This window comes from Opisthorchis viverrini (genome assembly GCF_000715545.1).
Source record: "Opisthorchis viverrini unplaced genomic scaffold opera_v5_39, whole genome shotgun sequence".
NCBI classification, from domain to species: Eukaryota; Metazoa; Platyhelminthes; class Trematoda; order Opisthorchiida; family Opisthorchiidae; genus Opisthorchis; species Opisthorchis viverrini.
In genome coordinates, this window is record NW_008751696.1 from 767,044 (window position 1) to 789,132 (window position 22,089).

The 22,089-nt window shown below is 42.3% G+C and overlaps 1 protein-coding gene across 1 annotated transcript in view; it reads left to right on the forward strand.

Moving 5' to 3' along the window:
* Nucleotides 1–21,834, forward strand: part of T265_02971 (hypothetical protein) — a gene marked incomplete at both ends in the record, with an annotated part of 55,648 nt that extends 33,814 nt beyond the window's left edge. Inside the window, 6 exons of the mRNA XM_009167350.1 lie at nucleotides 10,153–10,569; nucleotides 14,058–14,219; nucleotides 17,542–17,706; nucleotides 19,076–19,261; nucleotides 19,530–19,667; nucleotides 21,043–21,834. Coding sequence (XP_009165614.1) covers nucleotides 10,153–10,569; nucleotides 14,058–14,219; nucleotides 17,542–17,706; nucleotides 19,076–19,261; nucleotides 19,530–19,667; nucleotides 21,043–21,174 — 1,200 coding nt within the window. The remainder of the gene's footprint in view (nucleotides 1–10,152; nucleotides 10,570–14,057; nucleotides 14,220–17,541; nucleotides 17,707–19,075; nucleotides 19,262–19,529; nucleotides 19,668–21,042) is intronic.
* Between the last annotated feature and the right edge of the window lie 255 nt (nucleotides 21,835–22,089).

Genomic DNA, 22,089 nt, shown 5'->3' on the forward strand with positions numbered 1-22,089 from the left:
TGATCCTGAAAAACTGAGCCCAAACAACTCAATGTCATGCAGTGCAGCATCTGTTTTTTTCTTCAACTGAGAAAGCAGTGATTCAATGTTTGATATGAATCAAGTGTTATATTCCCATATTTAGATTAACGACTCAGTTACTGTACAGTGGTTTAGTACAGATGCCATGGATATCAACTCATCCAGTATAGTTCATCAGGAGTTATCCACTGCTCGACCTATGCAACCCACAGGGTGCACACAATGCAGTCGTTGAACAAGTCAGCTGGGTTTTTTATTGATCGCGCCATTTTGTCGCGGAGATAGGTCCAGGCAAAATAACTATTCGCAATCACGCTGCTACCACAGTTCTACGGGGAGGTGAATATCGGAACTCGGTGAGGATTTTCTTCTACGAAGGTCGACTTTGGTTGTCAAACCTGGCATATCCCGGAATACGAACCAATTAAACCGACCGTCCGGTAAAATGAACATAGTAATTCGAGCTGGAACAGTTGCGCAACTACGGCACATCGTCAAATCCAACAACAGTCGGATTCGAGCGGCTCCGAACAGCTGTCGTTTGATTCATTTCGTCGAATGAAGTTAAACGTAGACCACTATTTCCGCTTAGGTTATGGCATATGTATTTTTTTCACTGTCAACACCACAAAGTTTAAACAAGAGCACGTCACAAAGTAGCTAGGCGTACGTTAACAAATGTTACTCATTTTGGCAATAATTACTGTGCTACGCCAATAACACATTGGTCTAGGTATTCGACTCAAAGGTTACGCGCTACAAAGTATTTAGCGAAACTTGGTTAATTTGTTTTTTATGGGTAGACATGCCTCTATGAGTTCAGTGAAGCTTTTAGCAAATGTTAGGATCCATTTTTAATGCAGTGACCCTCAAAGGATACCGATTTTATTTGGCCTCCTAATTTACTTTACATGTGAAGAAGTTAACATACCTCCTCAAAGATTTCTGCCAAGTTAGGTGGTCCCAACGGAAGCCATATGCGGACTTTTATTCTCATGGTCTATTCAAATTTCCTTGTGTTTAGAACCAATCAAGCATTGGTTTTTCATGCACTTCACTGCTCCGTTGGATGTTACATCTATTCGAGTCACCTAAAACGCATTCGAACGCAGCGCTGCTTGAATAAAAGTCGGGTTTTCACCTAGACTGTTTATCATATGCATGTTGAATAAGAACGGATTGATCGTTTGATGAAACAGATGACTAGTATCGAATTACACTCATCTGCAAACTAATTTGACTTTGCGATAGACTCACCTGGTACCCAGCTGAATCTCTCGTTTGGGATGTTTTCCGGGCAACTGAATGTGCTGCACTAGGCTGCCTCATTTTTCAGTCACTACGATCTTCGACATATCGCGATACATGTATATTCGTAATGCACAACTCATAAGGTAGCTGAAAATTTTTCGATAGCTCAAGATTGGTTTCGCCCTTCTTGGGGCTCATCAGGTAGGCTCATTCCCCTAATTTTCGTTAACCTTATGTTCTACCTGAAACCAAATTGCACGAAATTAGCGAAATACACTCATTTGAAAAACTACTTTGGTTTTGCGAGAAACCCACCTGCATCTCTCGTTTGTGATGTTTTCAGGCTATCTTATGCATCTTCTTACTATCCTTATGTCATATGATTAGGTGGTCAGATCCATATGCTGTTTTCTCTTGCCTTCATAATATCCAGATACTAGCTATGAGACCCTCTTCAGTTCGTTGTTTACTTAGGGTGAAAATCATAAAATCCCTACATATTATTGATTCTTTACTCATGGTCAATAGGAACACGCATCTGAGGACTCACGAAAATATTCAACCCTGGAGAGGCAGGCATTCGTCTTGTGCGATGAAATCCTTCACTCCTGAAAGGAAGAACCTTAACGCTCATCAACAGGAGTTGATGCATGGAACTGTCACTACGTGCACAGAAAGTTGCTACGTTGATCTCGTTGGAATGATTTTCTTGTTAGTGATACTGTGGGAGTGCTTAGATACCACAAAGGACATCCGTAATTAGATGGATTTACCGGTAGCAGTTGTACCATACCAATTTTTAAGAAGCATCTTCTCCATATGCACTAGATTATGTCGATGTCCAGATGTGTTAGCATTAATTTCATCCTGTGCACACCTAATTACACCTGAATACAGCAAGATAAACTTGTACAAACAAGGTGCACAACGCGTCACTGAAACATTCAAGCTTATACTGATATCCGGGATTTTCTTCGCTAGGTGTTGAATCTAGTTCAACAACTTGGCTTATTGCTTTCCTCTATACAATAATAATGGGTTGTATATAATACTCGCATACTGCTGATTGTCCCGACAAAAATTCGGGGAAATTAATGTTGAAGGTGAATAGGAAGATAAAAATCGTGGGGAATCATGTCACGAATGAACCAACACCGTAACGGTTTTGCTGCTTCGTATTGTTGTTAGAACCCCCATATCATGTAGATTAAGTAGAGCTGCTGAACTGCGTCAAAATACAGCTGACTCGCAGATATATAGATCTGCACACGTCAGTCAGAGCGGGAATTTTATTAGGCCTGGATTTGCCTGCTGGAATCTAACATCTTGTGACATAAGAGCTAGTTGTTCAGCTATGATACCTTTCCAGTAGAGAGCTGTCAGTCAACCAGGAAGTACGACGGATAAAATGATGTCAGGGTACCCTAACAGGGGGAGCAGAGAATTCACTGTTGACTTGAAATCATGGACTTTTCAACCAGGAATTTCGCGCCTACCACTCATGCTACTTCACTTCTGTTTCTAGAGGAATATCTAGAGAATGAGATCACTGTAAATTTCGATCTCTCGATGAGAACAGGTTACTAGGTTAGACCAGTAGAACCAACTAGAATAAATAACCAGATTCTCAATAATCGATAAACTAAGCGCGGTTGCATTGAACGTAACCATACTTAAGAATCCATCTCCTTGTGCAATCAGGTAAGCTTTGGAATTTTGCTGAAGTTATCTCATCTATCATGGTGACAAAGCCAGCGATTTAGGCAATAATATGTTCTCACTCCAACAGTTTATTAGATAAATTTGTGATATTGTTTAGTTCCGTCAAATAGATGCTGAAATTCTAATGGATATATTTTACTTCCGTAAGCACGATTGTAATCGGGAAAACTCATTGAGTTATTGAGAAATAAGGTTACAATTTTGGTACAAAGTCAACATTGGGGAGAGTTTTGAATAATCATTTTTGTTTTGTAGCAAAATGCAGCCTTCTGGCATCCAAGGGATTGGAAGTTATGCCATTTTCCTCAGGTCATATGATGTCAGCAACTTGTGAAGAAAACAGGTCTATTGCTCCAGTTGCTCCTAATTCGTACAGATGTTGGACAGCGTCACAGCAGCGCTGTGCAAATTGCGAGCAATCTCTTGAGATTCAAGTTTTCTTTCTCAGGGAGGAACGTTCTGCACTCAGTAAACAAGACCGAATTCTTGGTCAAGTACAACAGATTCTTGTTCAACATAATGGGAAGAGAAACTACGAAAAAACTCTGAAACTCATGTAGAACCTAATTCTTCCTTTCAATGAATCACACAGTAGAGCACGTTTTCCTATCGTAAGCTGGCTGACCATGTGGTGCATGTAGACAATCAAAATGTCAACTGCGTCTTACTGGAAAAGGTCACTTTGATTTTTTTGGTTTGTCTGTAAAGAAAAGGTCAAGACTGATAGAACATTCCTGCCATTGGTACGCTACATAGTGCCAACGTCAGCGGTGAAGTGCACTGTTCTATCGTTAATCTAAAACTTGAACTGGACACGTGATACTGATTGATGTCCGCGAATTCGTTCGATCCCGAAACATGTTTGGTAAGCCGAGCCTGGACATATACTTGCTGTTTACTGATGGGCTAGCTTAATTGACTTTGTACCGCACAGTAGTCATACTGAATTTTCGCTCACAGGGGTACACCGACACTAATCTTCATGGTAAGAAGGTTGAGTGTCTTGGGAATCCAAGTTTGAAAGAACAGTCTGGAAAAGAGTTTGCGATTGGTTTGCGAAGTCAGTCATCACTGGTGGTGAACGTACCGAGCTGTTATCCGCTTTCAGGTCTGCTTTTCACTCTCAGCTGTGCCGATATCGCACGCTATTCGATCTGGGTCACATGCGGTTAGTTCTGAACTGCTTGCAGAGCCTCATAAATACCCGACAGTCCGTTGCAAACCGGAGTAGATACTACATAGGGTTGAGCAGAATCGTAAAGATTCTAACACGTGAAAACCAAGGTTTTTTAATTGACCGCATCAAGTTTGTTAACTTGTGTGCACCGTGGCCGTTTTAATTTCACAAAAATACTCTTTTGGGGTACGCATAGTGGAATTTCTCTCGGCTGATGAACGGAAACAAATCATGCTACGTGATGTACTGTAGCTAGGAAGGGGTAAATGATCAATCTCTGTTTGATCGGTGGTGGACTGGTATGTTGCCATCCTGTTGGCTCCCGAAATCTACGCAAACTCATCGAACCCGGTCAGCCTTCTTTGCTGTGCCCGTTGCGGCGCTGCTACCGTGGTACCGCGTCGCCATGTGGCTAGGCATTTCAGATCCTTGGCCTGTGGATTAGAAGTACCATCTCAATTGAATCCACGTCTGCAGACTGAACTGGGCAAGCTATTTTCAGAAAGTGTGTGGTTGACAGCCGATTTCTGGCCTAACACCCACTTGAGAAGGGTTGTCGTGGGCTTGTACCCATCATCCCTCTGTGCACTTCTGTTTCGACCGACGGCGTCAGCAGATCAATTATATCGATGCGACAGGCTGTTCACTCACCTCGCCATCCATTCCGATCACAATAAATCCTAGTTGAACATCCATTTACTGGCATTCATAATACAAGAACCAAGGTCAAATGTACAAAAGGTCACTTACTTTGAAGCTCTACATAATTACAAAGTGGAAGGCCAATAGAGTAGAAAGTTTTCCCAAAAAATTGCGGATGTTTTACATTTCCAATCAAGCCAGGGAACGAACTGCTCGGATAACCTGGAGTTGTTCACATGCTCTTTCCTCAGGTTTCCCCATCTACTAACCGCAGAATACAAAAAGAACAGAAAGCGGATAACGTAAATGTAATCTGTGATTTTAAGACCATAGATCGCAGTACTTGCATTCATGCATTCATGCCACTGATTTTTTGTCCGTTTATGCTAGAAGTGTGGTAGAACTACACACTTTGATTGTTATACCAGCATGTGTCATGCTCTGAAACTTACGCCGTATCTCTCATGCTCCAATATTCACAGCATGATCAAGTAACAGTGCTGGTGTCTGTAAGCTCGTAACGCACTCACGCTTGTTTGAGGAAGCTGTTTTGCCTGCTCTACTGTCCTCACATTCAAGCATATATTTTTGGGATTTTTCCAAAATATTTCCACTTTATAGTAATACTTCCAGCAACAAAGCACGATGCTAATAGTTATCTCGACGTTTATTTTCAGTTTTCTCATACTTGTTTCCAGACGAGTTGGTTTACAGTGTGTTACTCTTCGAATGATAGAGTAGGATAAATAATTGAATTGAGCGCCACTCAGTGAAGTAGTAGTTCTATTCCCGAATACATATCGCTCTATTTCAAACCATCTGGAGGACTGTTGATTACAGTGTACGTGAATAATGATTTTATTATTCACACCACTTGTTGAGGCATACACACACACACTGATTAGTCAGTTTGAGGGCGTCTAAGTAAAATCATGAGCTTCGTCCACCAAAAACCTTAATAGGACAAGCTGGATAATTAGCGTTCCCAAGCGAACCCAACATTTTCTGCTCTTCGTAAACTGGTTGTCAGTAGAGACTTCGCTCGTCTGACGTACCCTATTTTAAGTTGTCATGGTCTATGTGCAAACAGTTCTGAAAACAACAATTTGAAGCACTGCAATATTTGGCGTTTCTCTAGAGAACGATTGATGAATTGAACATTAGACGTTAGGTTTCAGGTCAATATTGCCTTCTAGAATTGCTTTCCGCTGGTTTTCGGGCAGGAGGGCTCGCTTCCTTTCCAAGTTGTCAAGATGATTTTGGTTGGTTTACATGGGAACCGTTCTCATCGCTTTCGCTATTTTTATGAGTCTCGTCTGCGGAGACAGAGTTCTGTAGCCATTTTCTACGCTGCTCGATCCACATACTTGAACTGGTTTGATACAGACAGGGGGAAGTTGTACGGCTTACTTCTCAACGATGTCCCTTCCGTTAATTGCTATCAGATGTTTGCAATTACCAGTGTAACGGTGATACTACTGATGGGAGGTGTGCGAGTAGTATGTTTTGCTCTTGTAAATTCGCTTTGCGTCTCTTGAAAAGGGAAATGTGTTGCGGGATTTGTGGAGTCGCTTTGTAGCATTTGCTTGGATTTGAGCGATGAATGATTTGAGTCAAGGAATATCCAGGAAAGTTCAAGAAGACGCGTTCAGTAGAAGATAAATATCTAGTTTTTTAAATAAGATGCAAATGAGAGTTTTGCTTCCTTGTGCAATGGTCTGTAACCGGTCATTAGCATTTCCTAACAAATACCTCCGCAGCAAAAGCCTTCTTCCTTTCACAAGTATGGTCATCCAAAACGTGGGAGCTAGGCTGAGTATTTTTGGAATTTTCTCATCCACCGGCTTTTTCACACTCCGGTTGAGAGACACACAGGTACCGAATAAAAGCATGCAATCATGGTAATCAACTTTGAGAAAGGTTTCTCATGTTCCATCCAAATACCAACACTCTTAAATCAATACAGGGTCATCAGTAACAAAAGCTTCGTGCGAAAATTGCTTGCATATTTGATGCTGCTGCATATGCAAGTTGTGTAATGGCTGCATGCTCACTGTGTATCATGAACACCAAGCTCACCGTAAATACCGAAGGTCGTTCAACTGGTTAAAATCCGTGATTAAAATCTTCGAAGCCTTCCATCAAATTACAAACTTTGTTTAATATGCTCGCAATGGAAATATCACAGCAAGCTACGTGTTATTTCCTCTGCAGTATTACCAGCCAACAAACTGGTACATCTTAGGTTCAGCTACTAACAGCATGTGATTATGAGTCATGAGTGATCCTGTACCTCGTTTCACTGAAAAGTAAAATTTGTGAGGTGCACGCTGGTAATGCTTCCTGCAATAGTTGAAACATCCGGGCAATTTTTTTGCTTGACATAAATATTCTGAAAATTCAAGTTCCTCTAAGTAGTTGGTGGATTTCTGTTGTTCCATTAGATATGCAAGATTTAGAAAGTTTTCCAAGGGAGGCAAGTTTTCCAAGAGGAATTACCCCCTGTCCTTGATATCCATACACGAGGACCAGAAGGCCACAAAATTCAATCTGGAAAACGCAATAAGTAGTTGGTGGATTTCTGTTGTTCCATTAGATATGCAAGATTTAGAAAGTTTTCCAAGGGAGGCAAGTTTTCCAAGAGGAATTACCCCCTGTCCTTGATATCCATACACGAGGACCAAGAAGGCCACAAATTCAATCTGGAAAACGCAAAACATTTTGACATACGGAGACATGAGACACGGAAGAGAATTTCTGGACGCATGGTACTCCACGGCAAGTTCGACCAACCGGTACATCGAACTGGACCTAATTTACACACCCCTACGTGCGAAAGATCTCAACCGGAAAACTCAAGGAGGACCGAATCTTGGATTCATAAACAAAGAAACAAGGGACTTCTTGCAGTCAACCCAATAAAGGTCACAAGCCAGGACTCGGAAGAACAAAGGTCACTCCAGCATCGACCAGATTAAGACGGCTGGGGACGCCAAGTTCAAAGGTCACGTGGGCATCGGCGAATGAGGACACAGGATAACAGAGCAACCAGTGGGACCGCCCGATCCAACAACTAATCGCGATCGACGGTCATCCCCGGCTAGTAGCACGTATATTAACACACTCGTAGCATAATTCAACGCACAAACAGCAACCCACCGCTACGCAATGCTACGCTCCCCAATGACGCACTGATGATGTCACCTCGATTGGTGATTAAACGTTTGCAATCAAATTGCCCAGCTCAGCGAACAAGACAACAACCACCGTAATTTATAACGCCAAATATCCAGAAACTGCATTTCAGTGCCCAGACACACGTTATAAACGTTCCGGTATAATCAGTTGTTTTGGGAGCCCTAACGGAGGATAAGTCGGGACGGGTTTGACGAAGGGACCAGGTGTTACTGAAGTTGGTATTTATGCGCTTACAACATCAAATGCTCTTGATTACATTTCATTACGAACTAGGACTAGTTGAAGAATGACGAAAAAGAACGGAAGAAGAAAGAAGACAGGAGAAGTTTGTCGCCAGCCGAATCACTGGAAGATCTCAGAAATTTTACTTGATCCTGGAGAAGTTGTTTGGTGCAATAGCGCAAAGCATCGTAACGTATACAAAAGCACAAAAGAAACATAACTAGCTACTACTCCATTGGACATCCGACCGTCCCTCATTAGCTGTTTATTTTTATCATATGTATGGCGAGTGGCTGCGAAACCTAACAATCTCCTCCTTCGGCTGCTTTTCGTGACTCAGTCTGCATACCCAAATGTGTCTGATGTCAGGAAATATGAACCTGATGCAACGCGCCACACGCACCACAGAGGCTTCCGGCTCTAAACAGTCAGGAAAAATGTCAGGCGCGAATTCGCGTGATTAATTATCATCATGCTACGAAGCACCATATAAGCTAACCGACACAAAAATAAAGTATCCGTTAAGTTATGGATTCCTGGACATTTGCGACTCGGATAGCTTGCACGTCGGGGATTTCTTCTTGTAAACTTACGGAGGACCAAGAAAACATGACTCACATATGTAAATTAGGGAAAAGGGAAGATGAAGAGCGTGTTGTAAAAGTGGGATGAAATTGCTAGACCTTTCGTAATGCGATTGTTTGTACGCGACCTGACTAAAATGACGCTTTCTGGTGGAGGTTCAGCTGGCGAGACGGACAGATGTTGTCGGACGGACGAATTTGGTGCAGACAGTTATTCTACCTTCGATTACGGTATCCTAATTCTGATCAGTAGCTGAGCTCCTGTTTACATTTTATTTCCATGGTTTACCTTGAAAACTTCACACTGACTCTGTAGTTCGTGTTTCTTCTATCGCCGTTTTTCACTATGAATGGGAGCACTTCGCGGCAGCATGATTAATGTTGTTACCAGCCTCCGAGCGTGAAATTACTTTAAATTCCAATTCCATAACCTTGAATAGCATTTCTCAGTTTCAACTCTACACACCCAAAAAGAGCCAAGCTTACTGAAACCTAGTTTTTGTATCTGTTTCAAAGTGTCTATCTCCAATAACCACGTGATATGATGGTTGGCGCTATGTCCTGCCTTTGTGGGAGCTGATAAGTCACTCGTGGTCAAACGGTTAAGTGTCCAATCGCTGGCCGGAAGGTCGCGGGTTCGAAGGTCCCTGAGATTAGTGAGTAGTAGTGATGATTTTCAACAAGGATAAAACAGCTGTACAATGCTTCTCGGCTCCTCAGCAAAGGTTCCACTGACAGGGTGAAATCTCTACTGAATATCGCAAGGTTATGATTAGGTCATCTCTATGAAAACGAAAACACGTGGTTTTCAAAATGGTGAGTTTCCATAGGGACACCCCGTTACGGTGTCTCATGGAAACCATAAACCTACATCTCAACTAGAAGAAATGTGGTGAGAATTCCAACGCCATACTTGTCTTGAAGAATCCCGGTCACATCAAATTTATTCCATCGTTGTGTGGGAATTTTGTCGGTCACTGATACGTTTCGCTTTCATTACTCTCTAAAGTTGGTTTCAATCATGAGTGTCAGGTTACGGCAAGATTTTGTAAGGAAACATATGCCACCCTTAAATTGTGCATCGACTGTTTGTCCTCTAAAATGATGTTAAGGTTATAGCAACCGTTCCTGCTATTTCTCTGCCAGTTAAACACAATACTGTGTGACTTTAAAAATCAACTTTCAAGGATGTAGGTTTCGTTGTTCTGCAAAAGGACAGAAAGTGTTTTTGATTCGCAGTGTCATGTGATCCATTATTCATATCGAAGTGTTTGACCGTAGTCAGATCTATACAGTTTGTTTTTCTTCGCTTTTGATGTGTATATTCCAGCCAAGAAGGAAAGCGTCGTAGAGGCCAAAGAAACCCCAGAAAGACGTTCAACCAATGTAGGCGCACAACGAATGGGAAATTTGAGAAACAAATTCGAAACAGGTGAAGTTGGGGAGAAGAAAAAGAAGAAGAAAACAGCTCCAAAAATCAAGTATGCAGGAGCTGAGTCGGTGAAAAATAAATTTATCGAGACTGCGTCAAAGACAAGCAACGGAACAGCTAATGGTCCTAGAGGTCCAAAGGAAATTACACCGCCACCTGAAGGGGTCGCAGTTGGTGTGTTAGAAAGCAAACCAAAACCGAGAAATCCAGATGTAGTAACCGCGGATGATACCCTGGATCCCGTGGATTTATCAATTATCGGAGAAACCACAAAGAACCTACGAGCTAAATTCAAACACCTGGAAGAAACTGGAGGACAAGTATGTCTTTCACGGTTAAATATTACGTTTCGGTACTTCGCTGTTTTCTTCCTGAAGGCTTACTTATAATGAAAAGTACAAATTTAAGCTACCCTTGCTACTGGTCGAAATTTTTTGTTTTATTCTTTTAAATTTCTTCTTGACATATCACTGCTGAAGTATTACTTTCCTTGGTGAGTGGATGAACCACCGACGTGTCGCTACGCTTATCAGGGATCATCTTGTTTAAGTTTATTTTGGATAAGAAGTTTAAACATCAGCTCATTTTAATGCGTCAGGTTTCCTGGACAGTTCGGCTAGTCCAGAATTGTCGCTTCTTCTCGCTTCTTCCTATAAAAACAGAGAATACCTGATGATTCAGAATGCAGTAAAGTGTCATGTCTTTTTTGGATATTAGGAAGTTAGTAGTCGCCTGTCTAAATAGGTTCCTTATTGCATCCTCTTCATAATAATCCTTCCATAGCCGGAAAACTTTCTATTATATCTACTAATTTGCCAACCTGTTGTATCTGACTCGCGACCCGTTCCAGTGCCTAGTGGCGGAAAAAAGACTCACAAGAGGGAACACAGCAGCTATATTCCGAACAAGCGAGTGCGATAGCGCGAGTGTGTGCTAGTGCTAAAGTACAACCAGTGTCAAGCTATTTATTGGAGGGATACTCTCTGAACTTCGTCCAATGCTGACGCACGCGGTCTGGCTTTTGTTCGAGGCTGCGGCGCGCTGCATATTGAGGGGGAGTTGTCTGTCTGGCCAACATCTAGCGGAGCTGAGAGTCCCATTAGATTTCGGGCGTTCAGTGGTTGCTTTCAGGAATCTGACCTTCCTGATACTTGCGGATTCGTAATGCCAAGTCGTTCAAAAAAATATTTTTTATTAATTAAATTCAGCCTTGGTAATATTGAGCAGGTCATAATAAAATAAAATAAAAGAGGAATGTTTAAGTAGTGAAAATGCAAGGTGAGAAAATATGGCACGTTTGATGTGGGGGGGGGGAGCGTACTCAACCCTCTAACCTCCAACTGGTCTGCCGAACGCCATATACCTAGGCCTGTCTTCTCGTGTGCCTGGACATTTCACCTTCAACAAATCAGAATATACCGATAATTTATTTCCCGTTTTCTGTGTTTTCCACTTCTCACTACCGAACAAGTCAAGAACATCTGCTTTGGCATTCATGAGGCCACAACTTTAGTACCTCAGAAAGCTCAGCAAATTGGAACAGGCCTAAATACCAGAATTCAGCGTGATAGATAACCGTACGTATCAAAATAAATGGATTACTCTCAAGTGTTGATGTATAGCTATCTTTTGTTGTTGCTAAAAAGTGCCTAATATTCTCTGAGGGAAAAACAAGATATCTCTGACTCCTCAGCTCGACTATTTTGATTCTCCTTATTGAGCTGCACGGAATCGTTTTTTAGTGAAACTGAATTCCCGTGATAGGACTGTTGGTACCAACAAGAACCAGGTCCCTGCTTCCTCTGTTCAACCTGGCCTGTGAGTAATAACCAAAACGTCGTCTAGAAACGTTTGATACATGAAGTCATCTTGTTCACTAGAAAAATGGTAACAAAACATAATCCGACAGTCTTGATAGCCAAACAACCGTGTTGTGCTGTTTCAAGAACAGTGCGGGACTGCGCCACTCGAACCAGGCACAGCCACCCTGCATCGTAATGGTTTGTAATGGTTTGCACTGACAAGAATGCAATGCAATTACCGATCGTTCTTTCACGAACACCTTGACTGTCATGTGTGCGTACATCAATCTTTTTCTGTGACCAAGAGATGTGGCACAGACGAATTATGGATGTACCATCCCCCGCATCACCTGATACGTGCCCCGAGGTGGCCAGTGTGGGTTGCACTCGTTTGACGACAGAAGAACCTAGATCCCAATTAAAAGTTGTGGAAATCAGATATGCTGTTTTCAGAACTTAAAGGATGTGGAAGAAACTGAAATTCGACAAATACACTAAGTTGCCTGTGCGGACTACTTATCTTCGTTAGTATTTCTGAAACAGTACTACATAGGGAATGCAGAGGCTGTGAAAGTTGAACACAATCACCAAGCCGTAAGTACAGCCAGTAAATTTACCAGACACAAAAGTATTGTCACTGGTTACTTGGTATATACTATAGAAATTTGAAAAAAAGAAAAGTCGTTTTCACTTAATGGCGAATTGAGGGACGGTCTCGACTTTAATGCTATCGCGGATAACATCTGTCCTATCCTGCGGTTCTTGGTCAGAGCCATGAAATGTCCAACCGGTCTTGTTTTCAAAACCAACAGACTGGGAGATTACATGTTTGAGGTCTGACGTAAGCGGCCCGATAGTTACGACGACGTCATTGTTAACAGGAACATCACTTCATAACATTTTCGCACCTCCATTCTCTGTTTTGGGGGTTGCTTATCTGAACCGTCATAACGCGCACAAGGTCCTTCATTTGGAGAATTGACCGATCCCCATTTCTCGTGATTTAACTCCTAGGCACCGAGAACCGAATAGCTCTCCTCATTTTGCCTCCTCATCTCGTAGGGGTCAGCCGTCCCAACATCCAAGCAGTGCAGGATCATCAGAGTCTATTAGACCTAAACTCTGTTTACAAGGTTATTATCCTCGGTTTTCTAATCTGTATTTCGGCACATCGGTGAGTTGTCACAGTTCGTCTTCCACTTAGTCATTCAATGAAATATAAGACCCGAGTTGTTTGGACAAAGATACAAGTATGCCATTTGTCACCTTTTATTTTGAGCTTTGGCTTGGAACATGAGGGCAAGTCTTTTGTCACACGAGCGAGTGTCAGTCTTAGGTTTTTGAAACACCCACTGAGATCAAATATTTCAAGTATATGATTGCTTGGGTTGCCCAGGAATTAATTTTGTGTTCCTCAAACTCTTCATAAGTAATAGCATAAGTTTTGGTTGTAGCACTCTTTTAGTACCTAGCTGTCATGCCGCCCGAAGACAGCAAGAGGACTGAGACACTGTCGGCCTGCCCAAGCCTAGACAGAAGCAACCAAGACCTGAGGTCGGTTTCAAATCACAAACTTTCCTATTAGTAGGTGGTCTCAGACCCTCTTAAAAGCCGAGTATCACCAGGACGTCTCACAGGTAAGAATGAGTACTGGCTGTTCGTAAAAGACCTCCAAAATCTAGAATGGCCGGAATTCGTCGAATTAGCTGCCATCCTCAAGAGTTGGATTTAGCAATTCATGACAACCAAGTAACCCAAGAGATAAGATTGTGCCTGGTATTCGGATAGGGCTGAATCTCTAATTGACGTGTAAAATATTTGACACTCAGATCTGGCAAATGCTTGCCTTTGTACTGGTTGTGACATTGTTCATCCGATATTTCAAGTTGAAGATGAAATTTTCATTTACTGCCTCATATTTGCATTTTTGCAGTAAAAAATCTGACGTTAAACTTCGTCGCCGGAGCTGAATGTGTTGTTTTCCATTTACTTTTACCCCTAACCAGCTGGAGGAAGAGGATAAACCTAAACAGAATGCACTTATTGATGAATACAAATCAGTGGCACCGGAAGCCACACGGTCAGCTCGAGCTAGGTGGAAGGATATTGAAAGTGGAAAAGTGGAAAAGTCCGTTGAAGAGAGACCTAAAATCGACATCCATGGTGAAGTAAGTTTGGGCTGAATCGTAAGATATGTTGACACAGTTCATTGATGGGTAAACCAGTATGCCCCCTACCCGGAACTTGGTTCACGATGGGATAATATCCTATAATGCACCATCTGTTTAGAGTGAACAATAGGGAAGTAAGTTTCCGTCTGTGCTGTGTTTTGAACTCCTGTGTTCCATCTTTTCACCCTAACAACGACACCTTCACGAATTCGCATACCGATAATAAACAGCTGTTCAACTGTTTGCTCAGGTGGTCGCGTGGATTGCTGGAAGAGGTTTGCAAATGGTTCCTTTTATTACACCACTCGTTCACTCCACCACGCTTTCTGTGAAAGGAGAAATAGGTTAGAATTAAACTTCTTTATTTGTCTACTCTGTTGAAGGTCCGGAGTGAAATGTACGAAATCAAAAGACACTCAGATACATAGTGGTTCATAGAACTAACCTACGATTTCAGTGTGAAGAAGTGCCTGTTTTTATATCAGGAAAGCCCGCCTAGTGGCCGTATTTTCGTATGGAAGATTTGGCAGGCGAAATTGTCGATAAGTGGCGTGCAGTCTACTAGGAGAGACATCCTTTCCCAGCCAGGTTTAGTGTAAGAGCATTCAAACAGCTCCTATAGCTACTGATAGGATTTCGAATTTCCTATGTGTTTCCTCCTTTACCGGATATTCTTCAGAATAGGTTGGCCTTGTACAGTGGACTAGATAAATGACATCTTTCATTTATGGAAAATTAGTCGACAGCATTCTATACTATCCAAGAATATGATGAGTATCGTACTGAGAAAATTAAGACTGCTTCCGATTGAATGGATGATGGTAACGAAGCCATTTTCTGAGGGCGTTTGTAGAGCGTCTTCTGAGTTTTTCTGCAAGTCCTGTCACCATTTTGTCATGTGACTGAGATAAACCGTTGACAGCTGCTTCAAGACATTAGGTGATAATGCCATGTAAAAATTTCCACTTTCACTCGTGACCACATTCTCAGAAAACTTAAAGCTCGTGACCTTCAGACCATTGATAAACTTGACCATTGACTGATTTCCATCGAACTTTAAGAAGCCCGTGCAGGGTATGAAAATAAAGAGTGGCAGAATACAGTTCTGAGGTACGTTACGTTTGATTAAACAGCTGCCCGTTTTTGTCAGGAACAGTGATATGCCATCTTCAACCATCAAAGATGTTTTCACTGCTGAGAATAAGAGTTCAACACCGGGCTGTCTTATTTATTGTGTCGTGGGAGATGACAAAACTCATGAATTAGACCCAAAAGCCTAAGGTGTTGTGATTGGTCAGTCAGTCGACGATCTCTTGTGCTAATATGTTCCAAGGGAAGCTTGAAAATGCAGGGAAACAGCCTCTCTAAGATATAGAGTGCACCAGACCGAGAGAAAAATTTCGGTCAATTTGACGGTGATAACCACATTATTTCAGGTATATTATTTCAGCCATTTTTGACTACGTAAAGTCAGGATTAGACAACTGTCACGGGATAACACGGAATTCTGGAGTCTGTCGTTTTAAACTCAAAGGTGACAGCTTGACAAACGCATTGGCATTTTCTCGAAGAACTTCATTTTAAAGTATGAACTATTGCACGACAACCTTGTAAGTTGCGTGACGGTCTCTTTGAACGATTAGCACCCAATTTCTTTCTGTAGCACGTGAGTTGTGAAAGCCATTGGTATTCCTACTATATTTTGGTCAATCAGATTTCCCACCACCGTCAAACAGTGTTTACCTAGATCTGTTGCGTCCCATACTGCGCCTAACTGCAACCATGTGTGATTGTGCTCAGTCGTTACCAACTGATGCCCGTCGGTATGTGGTGGCCTGGTGCTGAAGCGACATTGGCTGGGTGGTTCAACCGCCCAGCATCTTGGACTACGTCCTCGTTATTTCTCCTTCAAATCACAGCCCTATTTCACCCCATTCGTGATAAGTTCAATCAGATCAATCAGGGCAATCAGGTATGTGTAACACTTAACTAAACCAGAAACTCAATCGGACTCCAGAATATGTAAGTGTTCTATATTCAGCTCGACTAAGAAGTCAGGAAAATATGGTGAGAGTGGGGAACCTTATAAAACAATTTCATAAGTGAACTCATAAGGAAGCTCCCGGTAGGTCTTCATTATTTCATGGCTACTGAGGCATACTGAGAGGAGACGTGATTTCGGTGGGTGGTCGGCATAATAAAACCAAACGGTAGACGCTGTTTTCTGATCAAGGAAGGACTTTCAGTTTCAAAGTAAATCGACTTACTACGGAAAGTTTGAAAGCATAGCCTAGCTAGTTCATTCTCTGGAGGAATGGTCACGAAGGTCGAGCAAAAGCAAGTATACGAGCATTAGCACTAGCACAAGAGCAGAGTGCTCTGTTGATCGGCGGCATCCACCATCCTACAATGGATGACGGTGAACTGCATTCAAGAAAGTTACCACTCAAAACTCATGATTTCAACGAATGTGAAGTGACCATACTGGTTCCAGGGTCTGAAAACTAAACCAAAGGTCCAGTTTTGATAGTTCATTTGTAAGTACGACGTGGTAGCTTAGCTTTCGTTTGTAAAAGCCGTTGAAAGGAGTGATGTAAAGTGGACCTTTCCACCCTTCCATTCTAACACCGTTGTGTACACAAAAGTAATTAGTCATGTTCAAGGTGGTGTGCTAAAAGGCTGCTTAAATTACTAAAATTGGGGAGTAAAGTTTCCGTTTTCTAGGAATTTGAATAAGCCATCGGGGAGGTAGACCGGAAGGCAGAATGACTTCTAAATATCAGCTAACAGAAGGAAAGTCACCCGAGGCTGAAGGGTATGAATTACTGGAACTGTTATTAGGTAGGATAACCATATATAACTAGCCTCAGGTATCGCAAACACAGGAATCGGATTTCACTTGAAATTTACAGCCAATAAACGGAGAATTTCTTGTTACTGCACAAGCCGGTATGGAAATTGAAACAAGTTTAAGTCCTTGGCTACAAAGTTATTACTTTACAGGATGAAAACAGCTGCCCTTGAACTTTAGTAGAGCTGGTATAAAGCCCAGTTTTGAGGAGAATACAAAAGCCACTCTGAGGGGCAGCCTAGTAGCCTAACATAACGATCCAGGTTTCGTTTGCTAGATCCCTCCAAATCAGCATACTAAAAGATGTATGCAGGGATACAACCAACATTCACGGGTATTTCACCGTTTTCAAACATTGAGGTATTCGTCATAGTAGTATCATCTTCACTCTCTTTTTGGCATAGACACAGTTTGATGCAATGGCTTTGAATGAATGTCAAACTCAGTGCCGTTTTTTCCCATCTTAAGGGTTACGGTGGTGTTTTTGAGAATGAACCCGAGAAACTGGAAAACATCACACGAAGTGGGGGAGATGCAAGAAGTTTACCGGCTGGCATCAGTGCCCGAGAACGACGAGAGGAGTTTCTTCGTAGGGCAAACGAAGCAGCTTCCCTTAAGAAGGAGCCCGTCAGAGTGAGTATTCTTTTTAGTTGAAATGAACAGTATTTGATTTTTCACCTGCATCATTCCCTGCATTGTTGTAAGATGGTTACTCTTCTTAGTCAAAACCGGAAATAAAACACTAGACTCGAGTTTCTTTCCGAAGAGAGTATATTACCAACTGGATACGTTCCATCGTCATGTATACAGGGCACGCACACTTTCCCGTTATTCACTAGCGTGCGTTGTCGGAGTGTCTGAAGTAATCCACTTGATTTTCTGCCACCTTGCATATAATATTAACAATATCAATAATGATAATCGAAATACACTCGTTTGCATACCAATTCGGTTTTGACAGGAGGATCACCTGGAACCCAGCTGAATCTCATTTATGATGGTCGAAGAGTTTTTTGAAACTTTATGAGTAGTGTATTACGTCTATTCAATAAAAATAATCGTTCAATTGTTACGCCTTTTCGGCACCTAAGTGCCAAGCCACCCGAAAGAAGCACGATGGCTGGATACTGCCAAGTCGCTCAAGCGTAGACGAGAAAAGTCGAGATGCAGAGGCCGGGTTCAAACCACGGACCTTCCTGTCAGTAAATCCGCACTGTAAACACTGAGACTTCTAGCCTTGCACAGGAAAAATACGTAGGTCCGCCGCAATCAGCCTAGCTTTAGCTACACATTACCTAAACCCACCAACATTGCAGTAATCTGTCTGTTCAAACGCATTGTTATATTACATGACAACGCAAACTTAATCGGAGGGTACTATTCGCTATATTATTCACCTGAATTTCAAGGGGACTTTTCTAAGTAGACAATTATGGAGACTCTTGTGGCTTATCAAAGTTGGCACAGAAACTCTCATAGAATTCGACCAGGCTGTACGCAGTCTTCGTGCAACCTGCGCTCACAGCACTTTCGTATAAGTTCCACTTGTGCCCTGATTAAATTATTTCGGTGAGTTCACCCCAAACACAGGAAGTACTGGACACAAGTTTCGTTCGCATTAGAACTCACCAACACTGAGTACCATTCGTCGCACATTCGCAATTTATCCATTCAGAAACACCGCATAAACCTGAGTACGAAAGCTGTGCGCTATTCTTCCCTTAAGATTTCTCTCAAAGTTCTCTTCTTATGGTTCAAACATGCAAGCCGTTTGTCTTCCCATTTCATACAACCGGGGCATTTGACACACAGTTAACTTCGAATCGGATGCAAACAGTACTTGGACCCTTGTTATCATGCCGCCGCCTTGCATGGCAGTATTTAGCTAAAGTTGACAAAGTCGGCCATATTTTCTGCTCTCCGTATTTCTAAATAACCACGACACACTGATTCACCATTTACTACGTGGATTCATTCTTCTGTCATGGTGAACCATATACAGGTCGACATAAATGCCGCCGAAGGTGGTATTTATGAAAACGAACCCACAAGACGGGAAGATGTTGTTCGCTACGATGATGAGCAGAATGACGATTATCCATCAGCCTCCGCGAAATGGGCCTCTGAGGCAAAAGATCGGTTTATGCAGGAGGCCAGCAAGGCACAAGAACAGATTCAACGCACAAAAGTGAGTTTTCTGTATATGCTTGACAATAATCAGGATGTATTTCACTGCACCTCTCCAGATTCTTAGCATAATGACTGCAATAAACAAAGTATATCCCGACTATGCAAACCTGTATCAAGTTCAAATGTCCATTGTTTCATTTTTTTCAACGTGCGTACTGAGGATACCATATGTTACCAACTGGCCGTATTTGATTTAAACGAACTGTTGACTTAGTCGGTAATAAGCTGAATGTGATTGCGAACAGTAACTTCTACTTCCATTTTAGCCCATCGCCGTGGTCGAAACAGAAGCGAATGGTGAGGGGACGGCAGAATATCGCTTCGCATCGCAAGCTAAACAGGCCCTGATTGAACGACAAAAACAAGAAGAGGAGGCCGCGAAAAATAAGGCCAGACCGGGTATTGTAAGTTTATGCAATTGTTCAGTCTTTTACATGTGTGGAAGCGAAGCGGATCAGAGATGGGTATGGTGCTCATAAGCATTGATAGCACATAGCCTGTCTGTATGGACGCTACAACTGTCCCATAATTCTGCCGTCTAAGAGGTAGTTGCAATTTAACTGGTGTTCTGATCTCGTACATAAATTTTCCGTAAATCACTCTAGATTATAGATTACTTTCCTTTAGAAGAAGTTATATGACCAGGACCGGTCGAAACTGCTTCCCACACGAATTGCAAAAAATTGCTCCGGACTAATTTCCAAGCCGTGTTCAGTTTCTGATGTGGTGCTGAGAAGTGTGTTGTTTTCCATGCCTCATTCGGAGTGGCGGAAAACTTAACAGCAAAGAGAGCATGGTTTGGTAAAAGTGAACAAGGAGTGTTACGAAAAGTTTGGACGGTGTTGAGGTTGTTAGTTTACAGGATGAAGTTCACCTGACCCATGCACTGGCTGAAGGCCACTGAACGATATGGCTGCTGACCGACTTCACTGTCATGCTGTCAGTGTTAGTTTACAGGATGAAGTTCACCTGACCCATGCACTTGGCTGAAGACACTGAACGATATGGCTGCTGACCGACTTCACTGTCGTTCATGCTGTCAGTTCCTCCATATTACCTCATTCTTAGAGGCCCAGGCTGCTTGTGGTAGGGAAACCTCCCTGTGCAATTCTCCTCTTCTTTCCACTGAAAGACTATTAAAAAATTGGCATGGTTGTGAGGTATTGGCGTTGCTTTCAATCAAACTGGTGGAGGACCGATATCACGCAATAGGCTAAAATATAATCGAGCGCACAAAGAAGAGGCGACATAACATAGGTCCTTGAAGCTTAGCTATACTCTATACTCTCTCACGTCGAGATATGCTTTCACCTTAGTGAAATTCATCGAAAAGAGAGAGGTTCTAAAGGGATGCATCTAAATCCAGAAATTCACCGTAACTTGCATCTCCCACGGAAGGTCTTAGAATTTCAATGTTTTGTTTGTTTGGTGACACTCAATTTGTATGGGGGACAGCAGACTGAAATTGGGAGTGGGGCACTCATATTACTCACGACTCTTCCGTACTAGCGAACAAATTGAGCTACTCAAACCAGGCAAGTAACACAACAAATTATCGCTGTAAACGCCGAACATGCTTTACAGTAAACGCCCGGCGCTTTCAGGTAGGTTTCCAATCTTAATTTGTGTTTGTTAGAAAGCAAACCTGTACTATAAAGTTATACTGAAGGTTCGCTTCTAACTAGTAAATGAAAACCAGAAATAGGGCTCCGAAGCTAGTGATACAATATGAGCCACAAGTTAACTAAAACGGTAACCCTCTTATCTACTCTTTCCTAGATTGATATATGGGGTGAACAGTGTGCCGAGAGTGGCATTTTTGAGAACGTCCCTGCGGCGCGTTCAGCCGATGTTGTGGCTGGAAGCATGACAGATGAGGAGGAATCCGAAGAAGAGTCCGAAGAGGAGTGAAAATGAGCGTCACGAGCGTTCCCAATGCCGAACTTGTCATTATGACCGATGTACCAAAACTGTTGGACAGATCACAGCAGATTCCATCAAACTGTAATTCACTGCCTCTCCACAATGTACCCCACTATGTAGGCCAAGCGAGCATTCAGTTTGGTTTACATCTTCCGTTGCATGCCTGATCGAAGTTCACGACAAGAAATTGTGAGTGAGCTTGATCATATTTAATTATCCTAACTGGCATACATGATCGACTGTTGTATGTATTTATGTACGAGATACATTTAAAGAGATCACTCAAGAGGGCGGTTCGCATTCCAATGTCTTCACAACCTCACCGCATTCTTTCGGTGCACTGGTGGGCACTGCTGATTTTATGTACCCACATATTTCTGTCATTTTGCGCCGATTTTTTCGTCACCACGAGGTCATTGGAGAGAAAGGTTTCGCGATGTGCCTTGCCAAAATTGTTTTAACACTTTCATCACAGAAACAGTCAAAGGCAAAAACGTATTGTTGAACGGAAGCTTCACACATTATGGTTAGTCTGTGGTAATAAACATCGAAAATACCGACCCGCAAATTGAGAGTTCTCCGGTGTTTCGCAACCTTTGTCACTTTGGCTATTGGCAAAAAACCCTGAACGCACTTGATCCAGAAAAGAGAAGACTATTCCATCTAAACTAGTATACTTTCTGGTGGCTGTGTGCAATATATTTTTCGAGTATTTTGCACATGTTAGACTGTCACCTTTGGTTTGCCCACAAAGTAATTCCTCATTCAGAGTTTACAAGGGAACATAGATTACAGCCAGAAATGTCGTACTTCCTGGTCAGCGAAACGTTCACCTGGAATGTCAAGATATCCCCTTCACAGTAGCGTGTTCTCCTGAGATCGGTACTTAGTGCTAGCCGAATC